The 27397-nt window shown below is 50.3% G+C and overlaps 1 protein-coding gene across 2 annotated transcripts in view; it reads left to right on the plus strand.

The window, feature by feature from the left end:
- Positions 1–27397, plus strand: part of RNF216 (ring finger protein 216) — a 104626-nt gene that overhangs the window by 14275 nt on the left and 62954 nt on the right. The window contains exons 4-13 of one of the 2 annotated variants that reach the window (XM_028527268.2): positions 1667–2533; positions 3494–3570; positions 6078–6180; positions 7516–7680; positions 12909–13023; positions 17359–17498; positions 18986–19036; positions 19865–20002; positions 21385–21533; positions 22034–22112. In XM_028527268.2, the coding sequence (XP_028383069.1) occupies positions 1667–2533; positions 3494–3570; positions 6078–6180; positions 7516–7680; positions 12909–13023; positions 17359–17498; positions 18986–19036; positions 19865–20002; positions 21385–21533; positions 22034–22112 (1884 nt within the window). The remainder of the gene's footprint in view (positions 1–1666; positions 2534–3493; positions 3571–6077; positions 6181–7515; positions 7681–12908; positions 13024–17358; positions 17499–18985; positions 19037–19864; positions 20003–21384; positions 21534–22033; positions 22113–27397) is intronic. The other variant, XM_028527270.2, reaches the window with a different exon arrangement.

Raw genomic sequence — 27397 nt, forward strand, 5'->3', positions numbered from 1 at the left:
ACATTTACTATTTGATTTATCAGCTCTAAGTGTATAATTGGACCTCAATTTCTCTACTTCCCTTCCTAGCTTTTGGTTATCTTATTTCTACAAATCATGAGTTAAAACATTTATATTAAAGAGATAACTGTTTTTATCACTTCTTTGTGCACTTGTTTTTGTATTTTGTCAGTGTTTCCCCTGCTGTGTAGTGCTCATTTTCTAGTATGTGTTACTCATCTACCGTTCTTTTTTTTTTTTTAATAGTTAGGCATCTTTATATAGCATCTGGGTTGTTTGTTATTGTTACTTGAATTTGAATGCATAAATTTTGTTGGACCAGTTTTTTGTAGGCAGTGATGTTGGAAAAGGGCTTAGGCTAGCAGGAATTCTCCTTATTACGAGGATGTGGGGGAGGGCGTTTGCACACACGCGGGTATATTTATTTAACCTTTGCTTGTGAGGCCTCCTGGCAGAGACCGCCAGTTCGGAGCAGCCCAGTTCAAAGTTCTCTCCCCGCCGCCTCCTGCAGACGTGTGTGTTCGGCAGGCATACACGTGTGTTCGGCAGGCATACACGTGTGTTCGGCAGGCATACATGTGTGTTCGGCAGACGTGTGTTAGAGAAGGGCCAGAGATGCCTTTATTCACTATCATCAGATTGGACATCCATTTCCAAAATGGACAAATTGGACACTGTTTAAATTTACAAGTAACACCTGGCTGCGTTCGCTACAGAAGTTGAAACTACAGATAAAACTGAAGCCTCTCCACCGACCCCTTCCTCCCCAGGGATTTCCCAGAGGAACTGTTGTGACCAGTTTGGCAAACATCCTTCCAGACTTTTTCCTTTGAGTGTGTGTGTGTACACGTATATACGCCTTTAGAAATGGCTATGTTATGTCTGTGTTTTGATTTTTTTAAGTATGGAATTACTCTGCATATTGTTTCGCAACTTTTCTTCATGAATGACGTTTCTTTGGTGAACTTGCCATTTCAATGCACATAAGCTGCGCCTGTTTGAGGAGGGGGTTTGGAGAGTGCTCTGTGGAGCAGATGGCTCACTTAACTGTCTTCTTAAGGACGAACGTCAGAGCGTGTCCAGTGCGTTTCACACCACAGGCGTTGTGGCAGTCAGTGTCCGTGCGTGCCCTCCTCAGATACAGAAGGGGGCAGAGATAGGAAAAGGTAATATTGATAGAGTGTAGGGATGTGTGTTTTTTATTTTACAAAATAATGCCAAAGTGCTCTTCTGATTACACCAGCAGCTTCATATTACCTAGCTAAAATCTTCTAGTGTTATGGGGGGGGAAATCTTGTTTTAATTTGCACTTTGCTGATTATTGAGCTTTATATTTTTTAATCTGTTTATTGAACAATTTCTCATGTGTTTACTGTGTTGTCAATTTTTCATTATTTTTCTACAGTTGTTTTTGTTTTAGTGGCCTTGGGTGAGATTATAATTCAAACGGTAATTCAGACTTTAATATATGAATGGCTACTTTTATTCTTATAGTGAGTATAGTATGATCAAATTTCAGTGTTACAATAAGTATGAAGAATAAGTTTTGTGGACAAGGGTGCTTTTGTTTCTTTCCTCTCGTCTCAGAAGCATATAAGTACATAAGGAGGCATAGACATAGGAAAGAAATTGAATTATTATTATTAAAATTTTATTTTTTTCTTAGACAAGTAAACCTCAGACATCACGACCCAATCTCATCAAACCAGCTGCCCAGTGGCAAGATCTCAAAAGTTTGGGAGAAGAAAGGCCTAAAAAGTCTAGAGCAGCTTTTGAATCAAATAAGAACAACTATTTTTCAGTGTGTAACAGCTCATTGTTTGGTTCTGGGACACAGGGTGATTCTGAGGATGACTACGGAGAATTTCTGAATCTTGGGGCTCCCGGAGTTTCCGAATTCATGAAGCCTAGTGGCCAAATGGAAAGGGAACCCAAGCCTGGACCAAGTCATAACCAGGCCGCAAGCGATGGTGTCAACCCCGGATCGGGGCCAGAAGTCTTTATCTGGAGGAAAGGCGGCCTCCTCATCCCAGACAGCGACCCCTTGGACCCCCAGAACCAGTCGTCGGAGTCCTCGGAAGACTCGGAGTCGGACCTGCTGTCCAACCTCGGGGAGTCGGCGGCCGTCCTGGACGAGCAGGCCATCGAAGAAGACTGCTGGCTGGACCACCCTTACCTGCAGCCCCTGAACCCGCAGCCCCGCGAGGTCGCAAACCAGGTGGTCCCTCAGGAGCGGCAGCTGGGCCCGGAACTGGGCCCACTGTTCTTTCAGCACGAGCCCCTCGGGCTGGCGTTCCCAAGGCCCGCTTTTCCCAGACCGGCGCCCCAGCAGGATGGGATCCCGGGCCCCTCTTCTCCGCAGCCTGCCCACCCCCTCGGAGAGCTGGAGGACCAACAGTTAGCCATAGATGGCGACGAGCCAGGCCCAGCCTTTCCGCTGCAGGGATCTCAGGAGCCCAGTTTGGAAAACCTTTGGGGACAGGAAGCTTCCGAGGTCGACCAAGAAGCCGTTGCACTGTTAGTGAAAGAAACAGTAAGTTTTCTCTTATTAAATAAATAATTATAAGCACTATATCTACTGAGTTTTCTTTTATTGCAAAAGCATCATGTATGTGCACTTCATTGTCCTAAGGGGTACAAAGCTGCATTTATAGAATGGAAGAGAAACTCAGAAAACATGAAAATTAAATCAGGATTTCCTAATCTGTTTTTAATGCCCCAGCAAGCCCTTTGGGGTTCTAGCTGCAGGTTGTGGATACCCCGGTGCTGTCCCGTGAGCAGTGCCCCAGTGTGTAAAACGGCATCAAGTCAGCTCCAGAGTCAAACCTTGAAAGCAGGTTTGCCAGGTTACCTGCCACTGCACTGTCCAAGGTGGTAGCTTCATGCGGTGGTTGAAGTTAAAATGTTTTACAATGAAGACAGTTTATAGTTCCGTTTTCAGTGGCAGCAGTCACCTATTAAGTGCTCTGTAGCCACCTGGGGCTGAGCAGCCGCCACATTGGAAAGCACAGAGTAGTGCCTTTCCATCGCTGCACAAAGTTCTGCGGACAGCGCCTGCCTAAAAAGTAGTGCAGGGCTTTCTGTCCTGGTCCCGCTGCCCTTTGCCTTTGAGTCGCCTCTCACCCCTTCTTCCTGCGGGTGTTGCATTTGCCCAGTAGGTCACGGGCTTCTTGAGGGCGAGCACGAGAGAGTGCTTTACTCATCTTTGGGCTCCCTTCGCCGGGCAGACGGGCTGAACGGGTATTAAAAGAAGGAAGCGTGTACAGAATGGAGGCAGAGGACCAGGTGGCCTCTCGGGACCCTTCTCCATCCCACACTCTGTGCAGACGAGTGAATCTGGGCCCTCGTGTGGGGTTTGAAGGCAGACACAAACTTGCTTTATAGCCCTTTTCTAGTTTGTGCTCGTTTATATACTTTCTGACATCTGGTTTTTATTGCAATTTGAAACCGTTCTAGTGGATGAAGTATAAATAATGTTTTTGTTCTTCTCCAGGAAATAAGATTTCCAGATGTAGCAACTGGGTATATTGAGGAAATCATTCATTTGAAGAATTACTATGATTTGAATGTGTAAGTATACCACCATGCCTTTTGTAATTTTTTTACTGTAATAAAATATACAAGACATACACATTTATAATTTAACCATTTTCAAGTGTACAGTCACATTAGGCACGTTCACATTCTTACACAACCATCACCCCACCCCGTGCACCTCCAGAACTTCCTCGTCTTCCCAAGTTGGGACTCTGTGGCACTCTGAGCCTCCGTTCCCCCACGCCTTCTCCCCAGCCCCGGCACCCGCCGTTCTCCTCTCTGTCCCCATGACGTGACTGCGACTGCCCTGGGGGCCTGGGGGCGGTGGGACCGCACAGGGCGCGTCCCGTCGTGAGCGGCCTGTCCCGCCCAGCAGTGGGTCTTCTCACACGGTCCTGTTGGAGGACAGGTGCCTTCGGTCGGACCCGGACACGTTTGTTTTTCAGTCTTGTGGAACCCTGCGTGCTTGGCTAACTCTGAGCACTGACCCTGCCTGTGTTTGGGCCAAGATGTTGGGAGACTTTGCCCCCGTGTTTGTGCCGGAAGTGCCGTGCAGCCAGTGTGCCTGCTGAGTGGGAGCGTCTGAGTGCAGAGTGGAAGGAAGCCTCCTTCCTCTTCCCCTCTTCTCCTCCTCTCAGTCTGCAGGGAGGGACCGTTGTGGGTTTGAAGAGGACAGTAGAATACTGAAATTAATCAGTTTTCATCTGATTAATACAGGTTATTTTAATTAAACAAAAGACGTAGTATATACTTCCAACACCCTAGCAGATCATTTTCCCCACATGCCACTTTGAAACCACCGGCTTCATTCACAGGTGGACCATCCTAACAAAGAGTCTTTATGAGTTGACTAAACTTCTGGTATCTGGCAGTTTTTTGGCCTCTGGGAGCCACACTGACCAGAAAAGTATCGACTGGCCAGTTTAAAAGGGGGGCGCTGCTCCACATGGGGTCCGGTGTGCGTGCGGGTGTGCATGTGCACGGAGCTACTTGGGTTTCCAGCCTGTCCCCGCAGACAGTGCGTTCTTAGTGGGGGCTGACTCTCACGTCAGCCTCCGAAGGTCTGTGTAACCTGCACTGCTCCGCATTTGTCATGGAACAAAGAATTAGCATCAGTGAGGGAGGTTTAGAGGTGTCTCTCCTTAGCTACAGTTATAATATGGGGCTTTTCCCTCCCTGGGCCGCTGGTATTGTGGTTCAGCAGTCGGGGCTGGTGGTAGGGAAGAGGCATCTGGGACTCCGGGAAGTGATGGTGGAGAAAAAGGCCCTGAGCTGTGCTGACCGGTCTTGGAGCAGGATGAGGTGGGGGCCCCGCAGCCAGGCCGGCGCTGAGCGTCATCGGGGCGGTGGGGGGGGGGGCTGCAGAGGACGTTTGCCTCCCTGTTTTTTGGTCCCCAAACACTTGGGTGAGGAGAAGAGCTGGAGGTGAGCCTGTTTCCTCTTTTCCTTTTGTACCTGCCTCACTATTAGAGGCTCTGCTGCTGACACTGGTTAGGGGGGACCTGGGGACGAGGGAGTCAGGTGAGAACATGGGTGGGGCACCTGTGAGCAGGTGGAGTCATCCTGAGGATCTACAGGGTCCCAGAAGGGAGGACGGGGTAGGCGAGGCCTCACTCGCCCTGTGGGCAGAGGAGCTTTCTCCGAAATGCCGAAATGACTGGGGCTACACACCACCCACGCTGACCGGCTGATCTTGAACTTGAGAATCCTCCCAGGAGCACACGTGGCTGCCTGATTTGGGTGCTACAGGCCAGCCTTGCTGGCTAACAGTTGTTGGGTCTGGGCGGGGACGCGCCGTGTGCTGCCTTGCTCTGCGCCCGCGCTGGCGCGGTGTTCGGTGGTGGTGACGCCCGCGCTGGTGCGGTGTTCGGTGGTGGTGGTGATGCCCGCGCCGGCGCGGTGTTCGGTGGTGGTGATGCCCGCGCCGGCGCGGTGTTCGGTGGTGGTGACGCCCGCGCCGGCGCGGTGTTTGGTGGTGGTGGTGGTGAGGACACGGGCTCTGGGTTCGGTGAGAAGGGCAGGCGAGGCCTGTTCCTCTGGCCTTGCCGGGGGGAGAACAAGCGAGGGCCGCTCAGATGCTCATGGGGATGGGTGTGACCGCAGGGTTGCAGAAGTGTGAGCGATTGACAGGAGGGCGTTTACGTGCTCTCAGCAAACTTCCAATTGTGAACGTGAATCCACACTTTTTCCCACCCCTTATTTGTTACGAGTTTTTTTCACAAATAGGTACTTTTCATCTAAATTCTCCAGTTCTGTACAGTTCAACCAGTGAGAATTTCAGTGACTTCATTACATTGACACCCAACTAGCAGAAAAACTTCAGACGGCTTTGCTTTCTAAACTATTAAGCAAAAATAGAAATTCAGTGTAACTGTCTTTTGTCCATTTGCTTTGTTTTTCTGATCTGCAGGCATTTTAGTCCTTGGTAGGCCACTTATAATGCGTAACCAGGGACTTCATTTTTCAAACATTGCCTTTGAATCACTGGGAAGGTGTGGGATTTGGAAGCAGTGTGAAAGTGATGTCATTTATTTTTGCAGAATTTGTAATTTTCTTCTGGAAAACCCCGATTATCCAAAGAGAGAGGACCGGGTGATGATCAACCCCAGCAGCAGCCTGCTCGCCAGCCAGGACGAGACGAAGGTGAGCGCTGGGCCCTCGCCCCGCGGCCTGCACCTGGAAGCGCCCTGCCTCGCTTCTCGCCGTCGCCGTGGGGGGAGGTGCTTTGTCAGGACACGTTTTTAAAGCCTGGCCAGCCAAGTGGGATCTCAGAATACACTTACATTTCAGTGGGTCTCCCAGCCTGAGCCACTTTGAGTTCTGTATTTACCTTCTTTCACTGTAACTCGCTCTTCCCCGTCTCATGAACTTCTAAATCCTCCGTATCTTTCGTCCTGCAACAGTAAGTGCCTAAAATGCAACAAGAATTTGCCAGAACTTTTTGTGTCGTCTCAGTGTTTTTTAACTTTGAAAATTGAAAACATGAAGAATTTTAAACAGATAGGCGTGTGAAAAGACTATACGTTCATTACCTATGTACCCAGCAGCAGCGCTGTTAAAGGTTAACGTTCTACCAAACCCACTTTGTCACACATCTGTCCCTCTGTCCGTCAGCACCTCTCTCGTGTTTTGTTTCTTGTATTTTTACTGTAATACGTTTGAAAGTAAATCGTGCCCTGGCCAGGCAGCTCAACTGGAACGTCGTCCCGTACACCAGAGGGCTGTGGGCTCGATCCCCAGTCAGGGTCACGGGTTCACGCCCTGCTCGGGGTGCGTGCATGGGAGGCAGCCAGTCGATGTTTCTCTCTACTCTCGCCCCTCCCCTCTCTCTCTCTCTCTCTCTCTCTCTCTCAAATCAGTTAAAAATACATATACTCAGGTGAGGATTTAAAAAAGTAAAATAAATTTTAAAAAATTGCAAAAGCATCAGTGCACTGCCCCGGGGTCTATAGCCCTGACGTAAGATTTATATACAGTGCATACGACTGTGTAACCGAGTCCTGTATCAAGATATAAACAGTTTGACTTTTTGGATCTTAATTTTTGTCTTCCTTTGCGGTCCGCACAAGCACCTGGTGTGAGTAGTGAAGGAAGCCTAGGGTAGGACGGCTTCACTGGGGTCTGTCGCTCCTACCTCTGTCTCCCACAGATTCTTTTGACTTACCTCTTTTACATATTTTGTAGCAGGAAAAATTAATTTTTAAAAACATTTTGTGGAAAGAAGATAGCTAAAAGACTGGGTTCAAATCCCCAGCTATGCTTTTTTAGTAGTTCTGAGTAGTAAAACTGGTCTCCAGACTTCAGACAGCCACCTAACCTCTTTCCGTCACCATCCCCTCGTCTCTCCTCGGGGCCGGTCCCCCTTGATGGGTGGCTGTGGTGAGGCTCCTCCGCTCTGGGGCGAGCGGCCCTCGGCTGACTTCTCTCCCGGGAAGCGCACCGTCCGGTCTCTGATGCTGTGCCTCTCTCTCGTTCCAGTTGCCCGAGGTAGATTTTTTTGACTATTCCAAACTGGCTCCTCTCGACCAGCCCTGCTTCATCCAAGCTGCTGACCTCCTGATGGCCGACTTCAAAATGCTCAGCAGTCAGGACATCAAGTGGGCCCTGCATGAGCTCAAAGGACACTATGCAATCACCCGAAAGGTGCTCTGCTGCGTCTCCTGGTGGGGTCACGCCTCTTTACTGCTTCTTCCTGTGACAACGGAAGGAAGAGTTCCCCTTGAGGAAGTTGGGGCAGTTTATCAGGGCAAAGGGCTGAGGGGTTTGTCGGGGTGGAGATAAATAGACAGAGGTATTTGTGGATCAGGAAGAGCTGAATGAAAAGAAATGATGTATTAGAAGCAGCGAGTTCTGGCTTGACTGTGAAGACACGCAGGATAATGGATTTCATCGTGGAGTGCACGATGGCCGGAGTATGAGGATGGGTTCCTGTGCTGCTCCCTCCTGTGCTTTCTGGTGAGGGCAGGCCTCACCGTCCTGTCTGGCCCAGGTGGCCCGGGTATCGGGCCCACCAGGCAGGGTCTGCCCCGTGGGCGCTGGTTTGCCTCGGAAGGGAGTGAGAGCCCCCGCTTTTTATTTCCAGGGCCCTAAATAAGGTTCCACTCGAGGGCCTCTGTTCCAAGGCTTGGAAGAGGGCTGGTCACTAGTGGGTCGCGAGGACATGCCTCATTAGTGATGTCCGTGGCACGTGCCACTTCCTGGGGGTCAGACAGGACGGAGCGAGCAGCAGCCGTGCTCTGGTTGTCCTCTTCCTCTCTGCTGCCGCCACGCAGTCTGTGCGTTCTCTGGGGTTGTGCTGATTTCCAGCAAACAGTGTGCTCTTGTGCGGAGGGACAAACACACGTGGAGTTATTTTAGTGGTTCGAGCACCCCCTGTGTCTTAACCTGAAAGAAGGTGAACCACAGGTGAAGGTGACTTCATGCTGAGCCTAGACGCCTTCCACCCTTGAGTTGCCAGAAGATCCAAGCAACTCTCAACAGACTCCAGATTGTAGGTTAATTTTAGATAGAATTACTCCGAAGGGAATACAGAGTTAGTGCTTTCTATTTCTGAGTCTCATTCCCTGAATTATCTGAGTAGGAGATGCCGGTACTGTCACTGAAAAGTGAATGAGCTTCCCCCAAAGATAACTGCAAGAAGCAGTTCTCTCATCTCCAGGCCCTGCTGCCGCTGTGCAGCCGCACGGTGTCTTACGCTCGTCTGAGCCCCCAGGGAGCCCCGTGGAGGAGCGACAGGGCCGCAGCAGGGGACGGCTCCTGTGGTCTCCGGTGGGCGGTCCTCACCAGTGATGCCCCTGCGAGAGGTCTGTTCACCCCACGGCCCACTCGTTATCTGGGTGGGAGGCTGTAGGCTTTTGTGGCTCAGTTTCCCTCATCTGTACCTTTCTTGTCCCTTTATCTTCCTGGCCCTCCACAGTCTTTGTGGTGTCTGCTTGTTTTGGTGGGTATTTTGCGACTTTACAGGCTATTTGAATGAAAGTGAGGTGTTTGAGGGGAAGCACTGTTTGGCAGAGGCTAAAATCTGCACCCAGTTGCAACTTGGAGCCTCCCCTGCAGCGTGGGGACGGCGCTCGAGGGCTCTGCCCTCTCGAAACTGTCATCCACGTGACACGCACGTGGACGGGGGTGTCGAGGGCACACCCAGAGACGACGTGTAACCAGTGAGAGCAACAGCGTGCCTTCCCTGCGCACGCTGCTCCTCAGACGCGATGATAGCGTGGGGGACGTGTGTGTGCCGTGAAGACCGGCGCGTTCCCCTGCAGTGTTTTTCCCTTTTCTCCTGTAAACATCAGGCACCTGTGGAAGGGGTCGTGCTGCAGTGAGCCCGCGTGTGCGCGGCACTCGGCTTGCGTGCCGAGTCAGTAACTACCAGCCACGGCCGCTCTCGCTCCACCTCCCTTGCAGACGGTTCCGGAGCAGACGCCAAGAATCATTTCGTTTTCCTTTTTTTTTTTCTTTTAAGATTTTATTTATTTATATTTAGAGAGGGGTAGGGAGGGAGAAAGAGAGGAAGGGAAACATCAATGTGTGGTTGCTTCTCATGCACCTCCTACTGGGGACCTGGCCGGAAACCCAGGCATGTGCCCTGACTGGGAATCGAACCTGTGACCCTTTGGTTTTCAGGCTGGCACTCGATACACTGAGTCATACCAGCCAGGGCCATTTTTTTTTTTTTTTTCATCTATGACTGTCTCAGTGTTTACCTTTGAAAGATGAAGAATTTTTTTTGAAAACCATAATCAAAATGCCATTATTACATTAAAAATTATCATTATTAGATAGCCAGTCAGTGTTGATATTTCCCCGAATGTGTCATGACAGCCTGTTTGACCATGCTGGGTTCCAAGTAAAGTCTGTTTGTTTTAGTTGATTGATATGTTACTTAAATTCTTTTAATCTTTAAGTTTTTGCTCTTTCCTCCTCCCGGCTTGAGTCTCTGTTTATTTCTCAGCTTTTATGTCATTAAATTCCCGTTACAGCGTTTGTAGGTCATTCTTTAAAGGAATTTCGGCCATTGCACAGATATTCTGAAAGTCTTAGTAGATCGTGTCCTGATTCTGAGATCTAACTCCGCTAGTGAGTGTTTGATTTGTGAGCATGAGCAAGCTAGAGGAGAAATGCCAGTTAACGCTGGGAGGGAAACTTAGCTTCCACATCCGTGTTCCTCTGGTAGGTTCCGGAGCACTCTGTGATGGGCACCGGCTGTCCCCTGAGGACACTGGCATCGTAGCACGCAACTAGCTTCCTTCCAAAGAGCTGGATTCAGTCTGTTTGAGAAGATTAAAGAGAGAGATGAAAACAGTGCGATACTTAGTGTCACAAAAGAGAGGTACATGAAAGCCTAGGAGAGAAGTGAAGAAGGTGGTATTTGAACAGAAACTCAAAAGAAGAGATGTGTTCAGTAGAGGAACACAGCAAAGGCTAGGAGGCAGGAAAAGCAGCTGCGGTGCCTTGGGGATTTGGAGGTGGGAGTCACAGCTAGCGGCCTGGGCCTCTGGCAGTGGGAGTCTGTCTGGTGCCTGTGACTAGGTCTTCCGTCACTGTTAAGGTTAGGATAGGGGATGACCGTTAATATAGCCATGAAAGTAAGGTTTCGGAGGCTCCTTTCATTTGTAGACAACATTTTGTTTTAGACACAGTTTCCTGATAGGTGCCAGTTTGTGTTTATATGTATGGGTTTCTTTCTGCTAAGTAGGAGCATTTAAGGGACAAAGGTAAGGGCCACAGTTTACTTCCACGAGGAGCCTCTGTGTTCGTAGTGTGGTTGCAGACCAGGTGGACCACCAGGTATGAGCTCTGAGCTCACATTCCAGTTTGATTAGTTCCTGATAAAGGACACCTACCTCGTTTATAAAATGCAAATTGTAATACCTGTCCTGCATCCTTTTCTTCACAAATAGCCCTTTAGGTGAAACTTGTTAGAAATTACTAGTCTCACAGCTGAGTACAAACATGTGACTTTAAGGTTAGTGCCTGAGGGTTTGTAGGGAAGCCCTGGGATAGCGGGAATTCAGGAAGAAGAAATAGAAAGCAAGAAGGAGGTACCGCAGCCCTGGAGGATGTTGATGGCGGTAGAAAAGTAGCAAGATGAATGTTGCCTTTGGCCAGGTCTTGAGTCTGGGAGCCCATAGGCACGTCAAAGAGGGGAGCTTTAGATCTGAGCTGGCTCAAGTTCAAGTCCTCGCTTTAATGAAGGCTTGACTGGGGGCAGGTTCATTCATTCTCTCTAAGCCCTACTTCCCTCTGCTATAAATAAAACAAGTGACACCCCCTCGAGGTCATTGTGAGGACTGACCTGGATAAGGAGCGGCAAGGTGCACAGGTCGTGCTGAGCTCCCAGGAGGTGCCAGTAGCAAATGGTAATTCCCTGCTGATGACCACACCTAGGGGCTGGAAAAGGAGAGGGTAGGAGGCAGATTAAGATGAAAGGTGACCCTTCCCTCTTCTGTAGCTCAAGCACTTTTTGTCTTGTCCTTCTGCCGTGGAATACACAGCTGTCTCTAAAATAAACCCATCAGAATGAGCGTCATTACCAGCATCCCTGTAACACATACACAGCCCTGTTAAAAGCTATGCAGGTAGCTGAGGGTATACCCTGAGCTACGGTATCACGAGTCCAGTGGAGGAGGTAACATGACACAGCGTCACACAAATAAGTGTAGCATTGCACCTGTGATAAGTATTTTGAAAGAAGAAAACATGAGTGTGAGGACCCAAGGGGGACTGAGTGGCTCCAGGAGGGCCTCCTGGAGCAAATGACATTGAGCCGTGAGCCTAAGTGTTGCATAAGTGGGAGCTGAGTAAGGCGGCACGGAAGGTGATGGTGGTCTCCTGGGGTGAGGAAGACCGCAGGAGAGCTAATCTGGAGGGAGGATCTCGAGTCCAGTCTGGCAAACATTGGCCAGCAAGTAAAAACAATTCATCGTGTGGTCAAATGGACACAAAATTCGGGGGGTAGAATTAGGGATGGGGTTTTGAGAGTCGTCAGCATATGAAAGGTTACCCCCCAGCCTGGATGAGGTGCCTGGAGGGACAGGGCTGGGCTGCCTTGGGGACTGCCACAGGTAAAGCCCAAGGAGCGGAGGAGGCTGGTGGAGGAGGAGCAGGCGGGGAGGAAGCTGTCAGCGTTGCGAACACTGCTGAAAGGGCAAGTGGGGCTGAAAGCCAGCTGTTCCAGTGAGCGCTGTGTTACACGGTGGATTAGCAAGTGGAAAGGTGGGGTTCAATCTTAGTTTGAAGTTGGAAAGTTCATGGGGAGTGAAGCGTTGGAACCTGTACAGACCACTCCTTTGATAAGTTCCCCTGCAAAGAGGAGGAAGAGGAAGAGGGGAAGGAGGCCAAGAGAGGAAGGGCTTTTCTTTTTTTAAGATGACAAAGACTTTAGCACATTTAAATGCCTGTGGGAAAGATCTAGAAAAGGGAGGAGTGAAAGGTATGAAAGAATGGGGATTGTCGCCGGCCTAAGAGCTTGGTGCTCTGGGACAAAGGGAAGGCCCTGGGCTGGCGGGGGCAGGAGCGGGACAAGGAGCGCTAAGCAGAGAAGCACCATGTGGGCTATGCCTGTGAAGTGCAACTCGCCGGCCCTTTGTTGAATGGTTTAACTTGTACTTGCCAAAGGTCAGCTTGAGCCGTCTCTGCTAAGTTGCCCTTTAATTTGTCAACGGGCATTTTGGTTCTGCCGTTGTAGCGGTTTATGAAAGTCAGAAAAACCAAAGATAACGAAATGCCGCCTGTTTCACCACTGCCTCTTTCGGTACGCCCTGCAGGGGAGACAGTTAAAGCCGAGTCAGCGCGAGGGAGGGGATTGCCTGTGTTTCACGTGTTCTTGAGTCCCACCTACAGTGGTAACCTTTCCCTTTCTCCATTTTTAGGCCTTTTCTGATGCCATTAAAAAATGGCAGGAGCTATCTCCAGAAACCAGTGGAAAAAGGAAAAAGAGAAAAGAAATGAATCAGTATTCTTACATAGATTTCAAGTTTGAACAAGGTAAGGGCCAGCTGTGTGAGCAGCTGCCGTGCAGAACTGGTCCCTCCCCGTGCACTCACTTGGGAGGGGCACTGCGGGCGGCCGATCAGTGTCCTCGAGCTCCATCCGGGCAGTGACCCTGACGTGGACTGCCTGGGCAGCACCTAAGTAGTTTAAAATAAAACGTGGCTACAGCTGCCATCTTCCTTCTTCCTGCCGAGGAGGCACGGGACAGGAAGATCTAGTGCGGGGTTGGAGAACTCCCGCCTGGCGAAGTGTTGGGGGAGGAACTGGGCGTGGCCACTTGACCAAGCTAGCTTCTCACCTGTGACACTGTCTAGACCAGGGTAGAGGGATGGCTTACTGCCGAGGGGTCACTGGCTCACATACCCGAAGAGAAGAGTGGCTTCCCACAGGACAAAGTGAACAGCTCAGAAGCAGCCACTTGTTTATTTAAAATTCTGTTATTCTTGTTGGCGAAATAACTGCCCAGAGCTCTTCCTAGTTAGGTCAAGTCTAATATCCCCAAAAGGTAAACATTTTGAATTTTACAATAAATTTCATCTGAGTTGCTTGTGTCCAAGCTTTTCTGATAGATGACGTCATCGAGAGAAACCTGTTCTGTGTCCTTCTGTTACACCTGCACCTAATTACGTAACTTGGTTTTCGGCACGACTACATGCAGAATCCATGAGATAGCTGTAGGGTTGGAAAGTATTTGCATTTCTGAACTCTTCAGCACCTAAAAGGAAATGTTCTGGGCTCTGACCCCTAAGGTCCCCGAGCGAGTCTGTGGAGCAGTGCTCTCCCGACACGTCACTGTCACAGGTCTGTGGCAGAAGGAGAGAGTGGGGACAGTGCGTGAGTGGTTTTTTGTTCGGCTACATGTGTCCACACCTTGGACGAGGCCTCCCTGACGCATCGTCATGTTGTATCTGTCCCTGACTTCCAGGGGCGGGGGAAGGGAAACGCCACGTCGTCGGACCATCCGCTCCCTTGTCAGTCTGCTCCGTCCTTTAGAACGTTCTTTTCCTGCCGAGCCAACGGGTGTCTTCCTGAAACCTCCTGCCGTGGTGTAGCTCTTGCCTCTGGAAAGACTTGGAGGCTGTCTGTTGCCACTCCATCTTCCTGATTTTCCTCCTCTGTGTGCCCTTGGCTAGCCTGTCGGTGTCTCCTTGAGAGTGGGGTGCAGCGGGCTGGAGGAAGCAGTCCAGGGGAGGCCTGCTGCGCAGAGGCGGCCGCTGGGGTTCCGCTCCACGGCTGAGTCTGTAGAGCCTGAGAGTGTCGCAGCTCCGTAACCTCGGATGTGTGTCCCCTTTGGCTCACGTTAGGCCCTCGTCTGTTCACCCACCTTGTTTCTAAGTCACTAACCTCTCTCCGCTTGGATGCGTGTGACATCTTTCCCTGTTAACCCCATCTTGTTAGCCTTGGCCCATTGTTTTAGGCATATCCCTCTTAATAAGGGAACTGGGAGTAAGAAGTAGAAAATGCACTTGGTTTCTGTAAGTTTAGTATTTATGACTTACAGATGCACATAGCCTTTTTTGACAGCAGCTTGTTAAAAAGCCCATAGGCTGAGAGTCCTTCATCTGACACAGCGATCCCACGTTTCACCCTCGTGGCTTGTTTTCCGCCCGGTCACCGCTGTTCGGGCTGCGCGTTGCTTAGCTCAGAGGCAGAGGCGGGGCTCTCCCCCAGCTCTGCTGTTTGTGGTCCTCATGAACTGACTGCCACACGGGCTCCCGGGAGAGTCTGGTGAGAGTTTGGATGCACGTGGATAAAGACGCAACCTGTCCTAACAAGGCTGACCAAGAAGAAACAGGATCCACAAATGGCGAGTGTCGGGAGTGGTCGCTGTCTGCAGGGGCATCGGTCCAAACCCTTCGGATAGGTGTCCGGGGGGAAACACCGTGGAGAACTTGCACAGTACTGACAGCCTCGGTGACATGGGCCAGTTACTGAAAAACACGAACTGCCAGCATCCGCCCATACGAAACAGATAATTTAAAGAGCCCTACAGCTATGAAGGAAACTGAACTCATCGTTTTAAATCTCCCCAAAAAGAAACCTCCAGCCCTAGTTGGTGTCACTGGAAAATGCTCCCAAACGTTTTCAAGAGAGCAAACACCGATTCTACACCGTTCCTTTGGGAAAAGCAGAGGAGCGGGAAACATCTCCTGGTCACTTGACGGTGCTAGTGTTGCTCTGATGACAAAACCAGAGGAAGACACTCAGAAAAACTACCCACCAGTTATTCCTCACCAACATAGATGCGAGGATGTTTAACCGTATTAGCAAATAGAACTTACATACACATACATACATGAAGTGTGTTTATATAAATATGTAAAAATGTATTTTAACGTGCACCGAGACCACGTAGGGTGTATTCCAGGGATGCAGGGCTGGTTCAGTGTTCAAAAACGAGTCGGTGCATCCACTGTATTGGTAGAGTCAAGGAGACAAGGTACCTGGCCGTACCAGTCGATGTAGAAGAGGTATGTAACAATACTTAACACCTGTTCACGGTTAAAGCTCTCCGCAAGTTAGGAGTTGAGAGGAGCTTCCTTGGCTCGATGTCTACAGTGAAATCTGTTCTGGCGTCATACTTAGTGGTGAACCTGCCCCTCCCGCCCCCGAGATGGGAGCACGGGAAGGATGGCCCGTGTTCGCCGCCGCTCACCACAGGCCCGCACGTTCCAGCCCGCGCAGCACAGAAAAGGAAACAAAGGTACAGGTCAGAAGGGAGAAATGAAACTGTCTCTTCAAGCAGACGACGTGATAAGTGTGCATAGAAAACTTTAAAGAAGCTACCTCAAACTCCTGGAACTGTTAAATGAGTTCAGTACGGTTGCAGGATATAAGATCAGCCAAACAAAAACCAATTGTATTTCTTTCTGCTAGTGATGAGCATGTGGAATCAGAATTTAAAATACACCACATACAGTCGCTCCGCCCAAAATTAAATACTTAGGTGCAAAGCTGACAGTGTCAACGGGACTTTGTGATGAAAACTGTGCACCTGAAGGCAGTCGAAGAAGTTACAAATACACAGAGACACGTACTGTGTTCACGGATGGGAGACACAAGTCCCACAGGCAGACCTCGTTTTATTTCCCTTCGCTTTATTGCCTTCTGCCCTTTCATCAATGTGGAGGCAAGACCCTCCACCGGCAAAAAGGGAACAGCTTGCTGAAACCTCAGGGGATAGCTACCATTGTTTAGCAATAAAAGAGTTTTTTTAAGTAAGGTGTGCACTTATTTTTTTAGATACAATGCTGCCAACCCTGACTGCTGAACAGAGTCAAGTAGGAGCAGTCAGTCTGCCTGACTTCAAGGCTTGCTCCACAGCTGCGGTGGCCGAGAGCAGGCCAACAGGGAAATAGACGTGCAGATCGACAGAAAAGGATAGAGAACAAAGAAAAACTAGTTTTCTAACTTAGATTTTATTTTTATTTAAAAAAACTAGTGAGGATGAACAAAAAAAAACCGTTTCAGGAACCTTACATAGTAGATATTACAGGTGCTGCGAAAGTGAGTACAGATGTAGTAAGATTGGTGAAGTCAAAAATTTACAAGGAACGGGCTTTTGTGAGGAAATAGGAAACCTGGGTGAAGTAGAAAGTTTTCTAGAAAGTGTAAATTATCGAGTCAACAGAAGAAGCAGAAAACCTGAACAGACCCGTTTCGTGTGGCGTGATGTTTATCACTCTGTTGTCCTCGAAGTGTTGTTCACTGTGAACCTGGGTATCGTTCTCTTGGCGCTCCTGCTCGATGTTCTGTTTGGTGTGCGCCTGCCAGCACCGCCGAAACGGGAAACCGGGCGCACCGGGCGTCACTGCGGCTGTGCAGCGCCTCGGCCTCACGTGTGTTGCTGGGGGAGGAAAGGTGTGCCTGGGAAGAGCCGCACTGGAAAACTGCCTCCGTGTTCTAAAGCCGGTCCGGCGATTCCACTCGGTTCCGTGTGCGCGGCTGAGTTGCGGATGTCGCTCACTGGCCCAGCTTATACGGGCCCCGGACTCGAAGCCGCCTGTGCTCTGTCGAGGGCGGGCAATGAGCCAGTGCACTCACACGCACAGCACAGCACAGCACTGACGGGATAAGAGAGATGCTCTAATTGGAGCGGGGGGGGGGGGGGGGGGGGGGGAGAGACGTGAAAGTCAGAGCACATGGGGTCGGTAAGGGGCCGGGGTGGAGCCCAATTCCCCGGGCGGCGGGGCACGCAGGGGAGGAATGAGATGCTGAGATGCGCTGCAGGGTCGGGGGTGGGGCCCAGGCCCCGGGAGACTCAAGGCTGGCCTGCCTGGGCTCTAGCAAACGCCCATCTGCATGATGTTGCACTGTCGTGTCTTCTAGGCGACATAAAAATAGAAAGGAGGATGTTCTTTCTGGAAAATAAGCGGCGACACTGCAGGTCCTATGACCGGCGTGCCCTCCTTCCAGCTGTGCGGCAGGAGCAGGAGTTCTATGAGCAGAAAGTCAAAGAGATGGCCGAGGTAGGAGGGCGGCGCGGGCGTGCCTCTGGGGCCCGGGCTCGCTGTTGGGGCTTAGGATGGAACTTCGGCGATTTGCATTTTCTTGTGTGCGGTTAATTTGAGTAAACTGTTCAGGTTTTACTTATTTATTTTTTAAAGATTTTATTTTATTTTTAGAGGGGAAAGGAGGGAGAAAGAAGGAAACATCAGTGTGTGGTTGCCTCTCACGCACCCGCTACTGGGGACCTGGCCCACAACCCAGGCGTGTGCCCTGACTGGGAATCGAACTGGTGACCCTTTGGTTCACAGGCCAGTGCTCAGTCCACAGAGCCACACCAGCCAGGGCTAAACTATTAAGTTTTTAAAACGAAAAGAAAACTGGGTTTTGTAATGATACTCACTAAAGTTCACAGTTTCATACATCAGATTTATGGTAGAGAATTTTAATTGGAGCTTAGCACCCATTTCTGTTTGACTTTTCTCAGCGTCTGGTGGTGGAGAAAAACCAGAGAGGGAGTCCATTACGCTCTGTAATTCTCCCAAACACGCCACCAGATGGCGAACAGAATGTGTGTACTGGCTACTAACACGTGTTTTCTAGACCGGCAGCTCTGGAAGCATGACCCATGAACCCCTAGCCGCCTCCTAGGCCCTTCGGGGTTCTGCGAGGTCGGCTCTCTCGGGATCATGATAAGACATGGCTGACTTTTTCACTGGAGAATTTATACGGACAGAACAAAAGCAGCGGTGCCTTACCATGAGTCAAGCCAGCAGCACCGAATTGTACCAGAAATCATAATTTTCTTCACCACCACGCACTCACATGTTTTCAGAGCAGCCGTGTCACCTGATGCAGCAGATGATAGGTGGACTGGTGACTCGGTGACAGATGGGTCAGGACGACTTGTCCAAAATTCTGATTTCTAAAGCATCTGCGTGAAAGAGAAACATTAGTCGGTCGCCCCCACACACTCCCCGACAGAGAACCAAACCCACAGCCCAGGCATGTGCCCTGACCGGGAGTTGAACTGACGACCTTTCGCTTTGTGGAATGCCCAGCCAGCTGGACCTCACTAGTCAGCACCCCAAAATTCTGGTTTCTGTTTGAGAGCTGGAATTTTATCGCTGCCACAAACAGTCATCAGTCTTGAGGGAATGTCTGCCAAATACCTAAAGTTTTTGCTGTTTTTTTCACGTAAAGACGGTATTTTTTCAAAGAAAAAAGTGCCTAGTTCAGCGGCTTGCCCCTCGCTGGCACCAGGGCTTCTCCCGGGATGGCCGCGGAGCCGGGTGCAGCAGGAGCGCTTGCACGGTTCCCCGTGTGGTCAGAGTGCCGGAAAGATGATTTGGGGGTCAGGATTTGATAGAATAGATTCTAAACTGCTCAACTGTGTAACTGAAGAGAAGACTAGTAAGAATAGCTCTTTATGTCTGTGGAAATAAATCGTACATGGGCTGTGACCTCTTTACTAAACTTCTCCCTGCGTGTCTGGTCTGTTGTCCCTCAGCACGAAGACTTCCTGCTTGCGCTGCAGATGAACGAAGAGCAGTATCAAAAGGTATTTTGAAAACTCAGCTAATTCGTCTATTCCGGTGTTTTTCATAGGCTGTTTTCTCTCATCACGTTTCCTCAGGATTGTGATGGCGCACTGGTCCCCAGATAGGCGCCCCTTGTGCCGCTGAGTGTGTAAGCGCTGAGTGTGTAAGCGCAGTGCAGCCGGCCCTGGAAACCTCCCTGTGGCCCTCCTGCCGGACTGGGCGGGGCTGAGGGGAGGGGGTGTTCCTGTCACGGACGCTGCCTGTGGCCCATGGAACGGGCTCTTGCAGGCAGACTCAGAACTCAGACGTCACTTAGAGTTGCAGCAGGGGTCTCTCTGGCCTCAGGGCTCTGTCCCTCACGTGCGGCCTTTGCTGCCACGGTGGGGATGCACTTGGACTGCTGCCTTAGTTGGCTCCCACGGTTGCTGGAGACAGAGCGTGGGTTGGGGCATGGTTTTCCCGCACTGCGCTCTCACAACAAGAGACAGAACGGCTTTTGAGATAACATTGTTTGTGCCACTTGTCCCTGCCTCTTAACATCGTGTTAGCAATAGAGCCTGACCGCAGGTGGTATAGTTCTGCGGGCACCACGGAATTCATGAATGGGATAACGTTAAACAAAAGAGGACAACAAAATCACCCCCAGAAGTGAAGACCTCACTTTCGTTGACTGCGTGTCAGTGCTCGTACTGGCGTCCGGAGCTACCTTTGTGCAGCAGACAGCAGCCCGTGGCGTCCCGGCTCCCGGGGCAGCTCCTCACCTCAGGGTGCAGGCAGGGCGGGGGGGGTGAGCCTCGCTGTCCCTGCTCACGTGGGGGTGTCTCACGCGTGCCTGTGGCGGCCCGCAGGACGGCCAGCTGATCGAGTGCCGCTGCTGCTACGGGGAGTTTCCGTTCGAGGAGCTGACGCAGTGCGCGGACGCCCACCTGTTCTGCAAGGAGTGTCTCATCAGATACGCCCAGGAGGCCGTCTTCGGGTCCGGAAAGGTAGGAGGCGCGGGCCGCGCCCACGGGTGGGAGCGCCTGCTCCGTGCTCCGGAGCCCTGCTGGGACACGGCAGTGCGCGCGGGTGCTCGGCAGCCCGGCCCGTGCGACCGTCCGTGCTGGTCCCCAGCACAGCGGGTTTCCCTCGGGGGGCCGTGCCCTCCCCTGCCGCAGCAGCGCCTGCTGCTCCCTCGGCTTCCGGTCCGGAAGGAAGCCGAGGGACGCTCAGAAGGAGAGGGTCTTGCAGCCTGTTTGAGTGTCTGGGGGTGTAAATTAGTTCTTTAACAGGTTCTTTACACATTTTAAAGGACTTTATAGTTGTATTAAGATCAGTAACTATTTTATATGCAATCATATTTCACCTTTCAAAGTCAGTTTCTCTTGACAACAGCATAATAGGGAAAGGAGTTTTGTGTTGTGTTAATGACCATTTAAAAGCCGAAATTGCCTTTCATGAATACCCACCAATACTTAAGTCATTCAACATCGGTTATCTAAAGGTAGTTACAGTTCAGTCACGAACAGCTAGGAGCAGGGGGTTGTGATTGGCAGAACAATGCCCCGCCCCCCGCAGACATCCGCCTCCTCATCCCCGTAGCACCTTCCACGGCCCAGGGAAATGAAGGTTGCTCTTGGTGTCACCTTAAACTAGGGAGATGGTCCTGGAATACCCAGGTGGGCGCAGTGTCTTCGCAAGCGTCCTCAGAAACGGACGGGAGCGGCAGAGGAGGTCAGAGTGCCGCAGCGTGGGGCCGCAGCCTGCTGTGAGTGGCTGCAAGAGTGGAGTCTGGAGCCCGTGCCCCTTTCTCCCGGGAGAGTTGCAGTCACCGGAGTCCATCTGACCGGGGTGGGAACTGGAGGCTTTCCACAGGATCCCAGGGCTTGGAGTGTGCCGTCCTGTCCTGTCCTGTCCTGTCCTGTCGGTTGCCCCACCTCCCCCCGCCACCACCACCACCGCTCCCCTCTGCCTCCCAGGGTGTCTGGGCTCCGCCTTTCCGGGGGCTCTCGCAGGAAGCAGCGTGCCGGAACCAGCATGCCGCTCTCGAGGGTCTCCTTTTCAGATGCTGATTGTGGCCTCCCTCCACTCCGCTGTGCCTGTCACCCTTCCTCACCCGCCGTCCCCCCTTGTGTATTGGGGTTCAGGCTGATGGGGGTCCTCTGGGGGCGTCAGAGAGGGACCTGGTGCTTTGTTTCCTAGTTCCCTTGCTGTTCCGGGTGCTGCTCAGAGAGGAGAGGACGGGCAGGTCCGTATCGTCTCAGAACCTGTGTTCCTAACCACGAGCCATTTGCTCTAGATGCATTTAACCACTGAGGCCTTTCGTCTTTCCAAAACCGTGGTTGAAATCCCTTGTTTTCCTTTTTGCCTCCTGACCTCACCGTTCTAGTCAGAGCTCAGCTGCATGGAGGGCAGCTGCACGTGCTCGTTCCCCACCAGCGAGCTGGAGAAGGTGCTTCCCCAGACCGTCCTGTACAAGTACTACGAGCGCAAAGCCGAAGAGGAGGTCGCTGCGGCCTATGCCGACGAGCTTGTCCGGTGAGTCCTCGGAGCCCGAGCGTGTCACCTGTCGACTCACTCTCCAGCAGGGAGGCTGCCTGGGCCCTTGGGCCAGGTGACGGAAGTTCTGTAGCAAAGCGTATCTTCCCGATTTTCCAGCATTTCTTGCTGAGCAGTAAAAGAATTGGTCATGGAAAAATCTGCAATTCAAATTTTTGCCTACATTCCTTGGTGTCTTAACCATCTGGCTTGTAGGCACAAGCGTTGTCCCTTGGGTTGGAGGAAGGGTGACGTGGGGTGGGAGTTCTCAGAAAGGTGTGTGTATGGCGGCATGGTTTGCACTGGAACGGGACCCGATGGCACCGCATTTCCTGGAAAGAGCCGGCACAAAGGAGAACCTCGGTCGTGCTGCCGTGAAAAGACAGGAGTGAAAGGGAATGTGTCCATGCAGCTGAGAACGCCATCGCAGCGGGAACGTTGCGTGCAGCCACACCCAGCTTTCCTGTTGGAGTAACGTGCCCCTGCTCTTGTGCCTGCAGGTGCCCCTCCTGTAGCTTCCCCGCTCTGCTGGACAGCGATGTGAAGAGGTTCAGCTGCCCCAACCCTCGCTGCCGTAAGGTAGGGAGGCAGACTTTTTTCTACATTCATATTTGAATTATGGCATTATGAGCTCCGTAACGGTGTAGGCATCTCCTGGTTATCTGCGTGTTGACCAGAGAGAAGGGTTTGCGTACTCCCTTTTCCAGGAAAGCAAATGAAGATCGGTATTTGGTGAGTGGTGGTTGGCATGGTAACAGAGATGGGGCCAGTTGTGGAATTGCAGTTGCAAAGCTCTGGATCGCCACGTTGTGCCATTTTCCCGTAAGGACACTGTCACGTGAACTGGGATGAGTTTTGTGTTCTTCCACAATGCCAGCATTATCCTTGGATTCTCTTTTCACCACCCCATTGTGCTCCACGAGTTTCATAGCCCGCCGTTTCCAAAGTCCTGACCTCATTGCTTTGATTAAGGGACGGGGCATCGTGGTGGCATCTGTTACGTCGGGTAGGTCATCCCCCTAACTGATCTCGTGAGGCGTGATTGTGTTTGGTGAGACTGCAGCTGCCCAGTCACCTCACTGTTCAAAATGTCTCTTCTCTTCAGACGACTGTTCTGTGAATTAAGAATGTCTTAAATTTGTCAACTATTTACAAGCCACTTAGAGTTTTTAATGAATACTGGCATCTACTTAACAAATGCCTCGTTTTTTTAAGATTTTATTTATTTTTAGAGAGAAGGCAAGGAAGGGAGAGAAAGAGGGAGAAACATCAATGTGCGAGAGATACCTCAGTGATGTGCGAGATACATTGATTGGTTGGCTCTCGCACGCCCCCAGGTGGGGCCCCGCCTGCAACCCAGGCGTGTGCCCTGACTGGGAAGTGAACCGGCGACCTTTGGGTTCACGGGCTAGCACTCAATACACCAAGCCACACCAGCCAGGGTTAGATAAGTATCTTTTAAGCAGTTTTCTAAAACACAATCGCATGATCGGAGTTGAAAATTATATCTCTTCCTTGAAATGAAAGTACATATTGGAAAAGGAAGAAAGAAACTAAAGTAATGGACTTTTTTAATTTCAATGTTAACATTTCTGTGTAAAATCTGAGTGTATTCTTATAACTTGTGTGTTTGTTTAGTAATGCATCCCCACCTCAGGCTGTTGCTATAACAACTGTCCCAGGAGTCTCTGGCGTCTTAGAACTAAGCACATGGAGGGACTGACAGGCCTAAGACGCAGAGAACAAGGAGACAGCAGCCAGGGGAAGGAAGGGTGGGAGCGAAGTGAGAGTGAAGGTGTTGGAGTGTTCCGGGTCCGAGGAGCAGTAGCATCCTGGACTCGGACCGCACTGGGAGTGTGGAGGGGAAGGTTCACGAGCTGGGTGGGGCCAGGGTCCGGTGGCCTTGACCCTGCTGTGAGGCAGGGGGCGAGGGGGTGAGGTACAGGGAGACCCGCTTGGCTGCTGAGGGCTCCAGCCGAGAGACTCGTACCAGCACCGCCCTGCCTGGAGTCTCCCTGGACGGATAAGCCGGCGCTGGGAACACATTCGGGGTGTGATTCCGGAGTAGATGCCCTAGTAAAAGTGCTCGTGGACGACTTAGAAGGCCAGAGAGGAGGAGCGGCCGCGGTTCTCCAAAGGCCGTTGCAGGCAGCCACTGGGGCGCACAGTGAGTCTGAAACAGCGCCCACGAGCGCCAAGACGTCCAGCCTGGGGTGCCTGTGAAAGCCTCCCGGAGGTTCTTGAAACCCTAGGCAGAAACACCAGATACTCTGCTTCACCTCTGTGGGAGAAGTACGGGTGCCACGTTGAACTTGGAGGTGACCATGTAGCTTCTTCTGGCTAGTGAAACGTGAGTGGGGTGAAATAGGTCACTTACGTGAGAAAGTAGTAAAGGCGTGTGCTTCAGAGTAGTGTCAGCGAGATGGTGGAATAGGCAGCCTCAGACCCTTCTTCCCCCGAAGTAACCCTTGTTCATCAGTACACGGACTGGTTCCGTGGTGAGAACTCTAGAAACCAGTTAAGAGGCTCTCGTACTCCCAACAGTGGAGAGCCAGCTGCAGTGAACCCTGTAGGAAAACCTTGGAACCCACACCACAGCCCTCCTGCCAGCTCGTGTGGGGGGAAACTCTAAACCCGGAGCTCCCCGCTGGGAAGGGGGTGAGAAGAGTGGAACGTGCCCCCAACTTGCAGGCTTCTCAGGGGCCACCCAAGGGGCTGGCTTCTCTCTCCCCTGACTCAAAGCGCTGACAGGGAAGGGCCCCGGGTCGGGCACCGAGAACAGAGGCAGGGGTTCGAGCTGGCATACACTCGCTCAGCATTGCTTCCCCTCCACTCAGTGTGGGAGGAAACTCCCGAGTCCTGGCGTCTCCCTAAGCAGGGGAAGCGCTGGAGTGGGAGTCCAGCATTCCAGCTATTGGAGGACTGTGCAAGGGCCTGGCCTCTGTCTTACCTGGCCCCAAAGACTGACAGGCCTCTGAGAACAAAGAACTGGGCATCTTCAGCAGCTCCAGAGGACCTGCACTGCTGCAGACAGACACCAGAGGGAGCAAGAGATTTTAAGCTACTGAAAATAGAAAGGAGCAACACCTCCCTAATTGGTGGTTGACGGAGTCCGAAGAAGACTCCTTCACAGAAACGGCTTCAGAGGCGCTTCAGATCCAAGCCAGGTGAAGATCTCTCCCTGAACCAAGTCTGTAAAGAGTAGGAAAGATGGCTTTTTCAGATGTGTGGGTTCCCACACAAAGTGACCAGGCACAAGAAGAAATGTGGTCCAACAAAAAAACAAATCTTTAAACACTTACCCTAAAGATAATGGAGGTAAATGAATTACTTGACAAAAATTTCAAAACCATCATGGAGATGCACAGTGCGCTCAGGAAAATGGTATGTGAGGTGATGAGAATAAGAATGTGAAAATATCAGCAAAGGGAAAGTATTTTATTTGTTTACTTATTTACTTACTTTCAGCCTCACCCAAGAACATGTTTATTGATTTTAGAAGGGAAGGGGAGGAGACAGAGAAGGAGAGAAGCAGCAGTTGGCTGCCTCTCACATGCACCCTGACTTGGCACTGAACCTGCAGCCTAGGTATGTGCCCTGACTGGGAACTGAGCCCATTCAGTTCGCGGGACGATGCTCCAGCCAGCTGAGCCACACCAGCCAGGACGAGAAAACATTTAAAAGAACCAAACAAAATTTGGAGCTGAACAATATAATCAGTGATTGAGAATTTCACTATTAGGGTTTAACAACTGACTTAAGCCTGAGAATCAGCAAACACAGGTTATTTGAAATTAATGAGTGAAGCAAAAAGAAAAAAAAAGCACAAAACAAAGAGTAAAGAAAGCTTAAGGGACATATGAGACACCATCAAGCAGACCACTGCATGTATTTTGAATATCCCAGAAGGAGAGGAGAGAGAGAGGCAGAAAGCGTGTTTGAAAAAATAATGGTCAGACTTCCAAAATCTGGTGAAGGAAGTGGACATCCAGATTTAAGAAGCCAAATGCACCTGAATTAGGATGGAATGAGACATTTTATAATCAAATTGTCGAAATCTGGTGAAGGAAGTGGACATCCAGATTTAAGAAGCCAAATGCACCTGAATTAGGATGGAATGAGACATTTTATAATCAAATTGTCGAAAGTCAGAGACAGAATTTTTTTTTTAGATTTTGTTTATTTTTAGAGGGAGTGGAAGGGAGGGAGAAAGAGGAGAGAAACATCAGTGTGTGGTTGCCTCTCATGTGGCCTCCACTGGGGACCTGGCCTGCAACCCAGGCATGTGCCCTGACTGGGAGTCGAACTAATGACCTTTTAGTTTGCAGCCTGCGCTCCATCCACTGAGCCACACCAGCCGGGGCGAGACTTTTTAAAACAGCAAGAGAAAAGCAGATGTCATATACAGGGGAGATCCCAAAAGATTCTCAGTACATTTTTCAGCAGAAACCTTGTAGGACAAAAGAGAGTAGCACTGTATTCAAAGTGCTGAAGGAATAAAAGAAGAAACTGCTAATCAAGAATACTGTGTCCAGCATGAGTTTTCTTTATTCACAGATAAACAAACGCTGAGGGAGTTTGTCACCACTAGACCTGCCGTAACAAGAGATGCTAGAGGGACTCCCTCCAGTTGCAATGAAAGGGTGATGGGTAGCAGCACAAAAGTTCGTAAAGCTGTAAAGCCCGTTGGGAAAGGTGAATGTGTGGGCAGACAGAATACTGTAAGGTGTGTCTATGATGTCACTTTTCACTCTGGTGTAGAATTTTAAAAATCAAGAGTATTTAACTATAAAAATGCTTTTTATAGTTAATGGGCACACAATATAAAAGAAGTAATTTGTGACATTAATAATCTGAAGAGGATAAAAGAGTAGTTTTTGTATATGATAGAAGTGATCAGCTTAACATACGATGTTATAAATATGCGCAGGGGAAAGTGGGAAAGGATTCGGAGCATGTCACCACAAAACAATCAGTGAACCGTGGAGGCAGCAAGGGACAGACAAGCTGCAGGACAAATGGCAATAATTTAAGTTCTTCCCTGTCAGTACTAACGTTAGCTATAAATGGATTAAACTCCCCATTCAAAGGACGTAGAGTGGCTAAATGGATATTTTTTTTTAAAAAGGAAGTAACGGTATCCAGTTATGCACTGTCCACAAACAACTCGTATTCAGTGGCACACACAGACTGAAGGTGCAAGGGCGGGGAAAGATTTTCCCCGTCCTCAGGGTAGAAAACTGGTAACTTCTCTGCTGAGGTCAGGAGAAGGGCAAGGAGGCCCACCGGCCACTTCTCTGTGACGTCCCTGGCAGTTCTGCAAGAGCAGCAAGCCATAAGAAGTAAACAAAAGGCATGCAGGTTAGAAAGGAAGGGGTAACGTTACCTCTGCTTGCGGATGACATGACTGTTAGTGGGGAAAAAATCAACTGTAAAATTCCACTTTTTACAAAACCGTTAGAACTAGCAAATTCAGCAGAGTTACAGGATACCAAATTAACAGGCAGGAATCAGTTCTGTTTCTTTTACACTACCAAAAAAAAATCCAAAAATGAAATTAAGAAAACAGTCCCATTTATAGTAGTATGAAAAGGAATAAAATACTTAGGAATAAGCCTTAACCACGGAGGTGAAAGATCTGCACACTGGAAACCACAAAACGTTGCTGAAATACACGAGTGAGTGGAAAGACATTCATGGTCATGGATTGGAAGACGGTACTGTTAAAACATCATACTGTCCAAAGCCATCTAAGATTCAGTGCAATTCCTATAAAAATCCCAATAACATTCTTCACAGAAACAGAAAAAATAATCCTAAAATTCACATGGACCACAAAGGGCCGAAATAGCCAAGACAGTCTT

This window comes from Phyllostomus discolor, chromosome 13 (assembly GCF_004126475.2).
Source record: "Phyllostomus discolor isolate MPI-MPIP mPhyDis1 chromosome 13, mPhyDis1.pri.v3, whole genome shotgun sequence".
Classification (NCBI taxonomy): Eukaryota; Metazoa; Chordata; class Mammalia; order Chiroptera; family Phyllostomidae; genus Phyllostomus; species Phyllostomus discolor.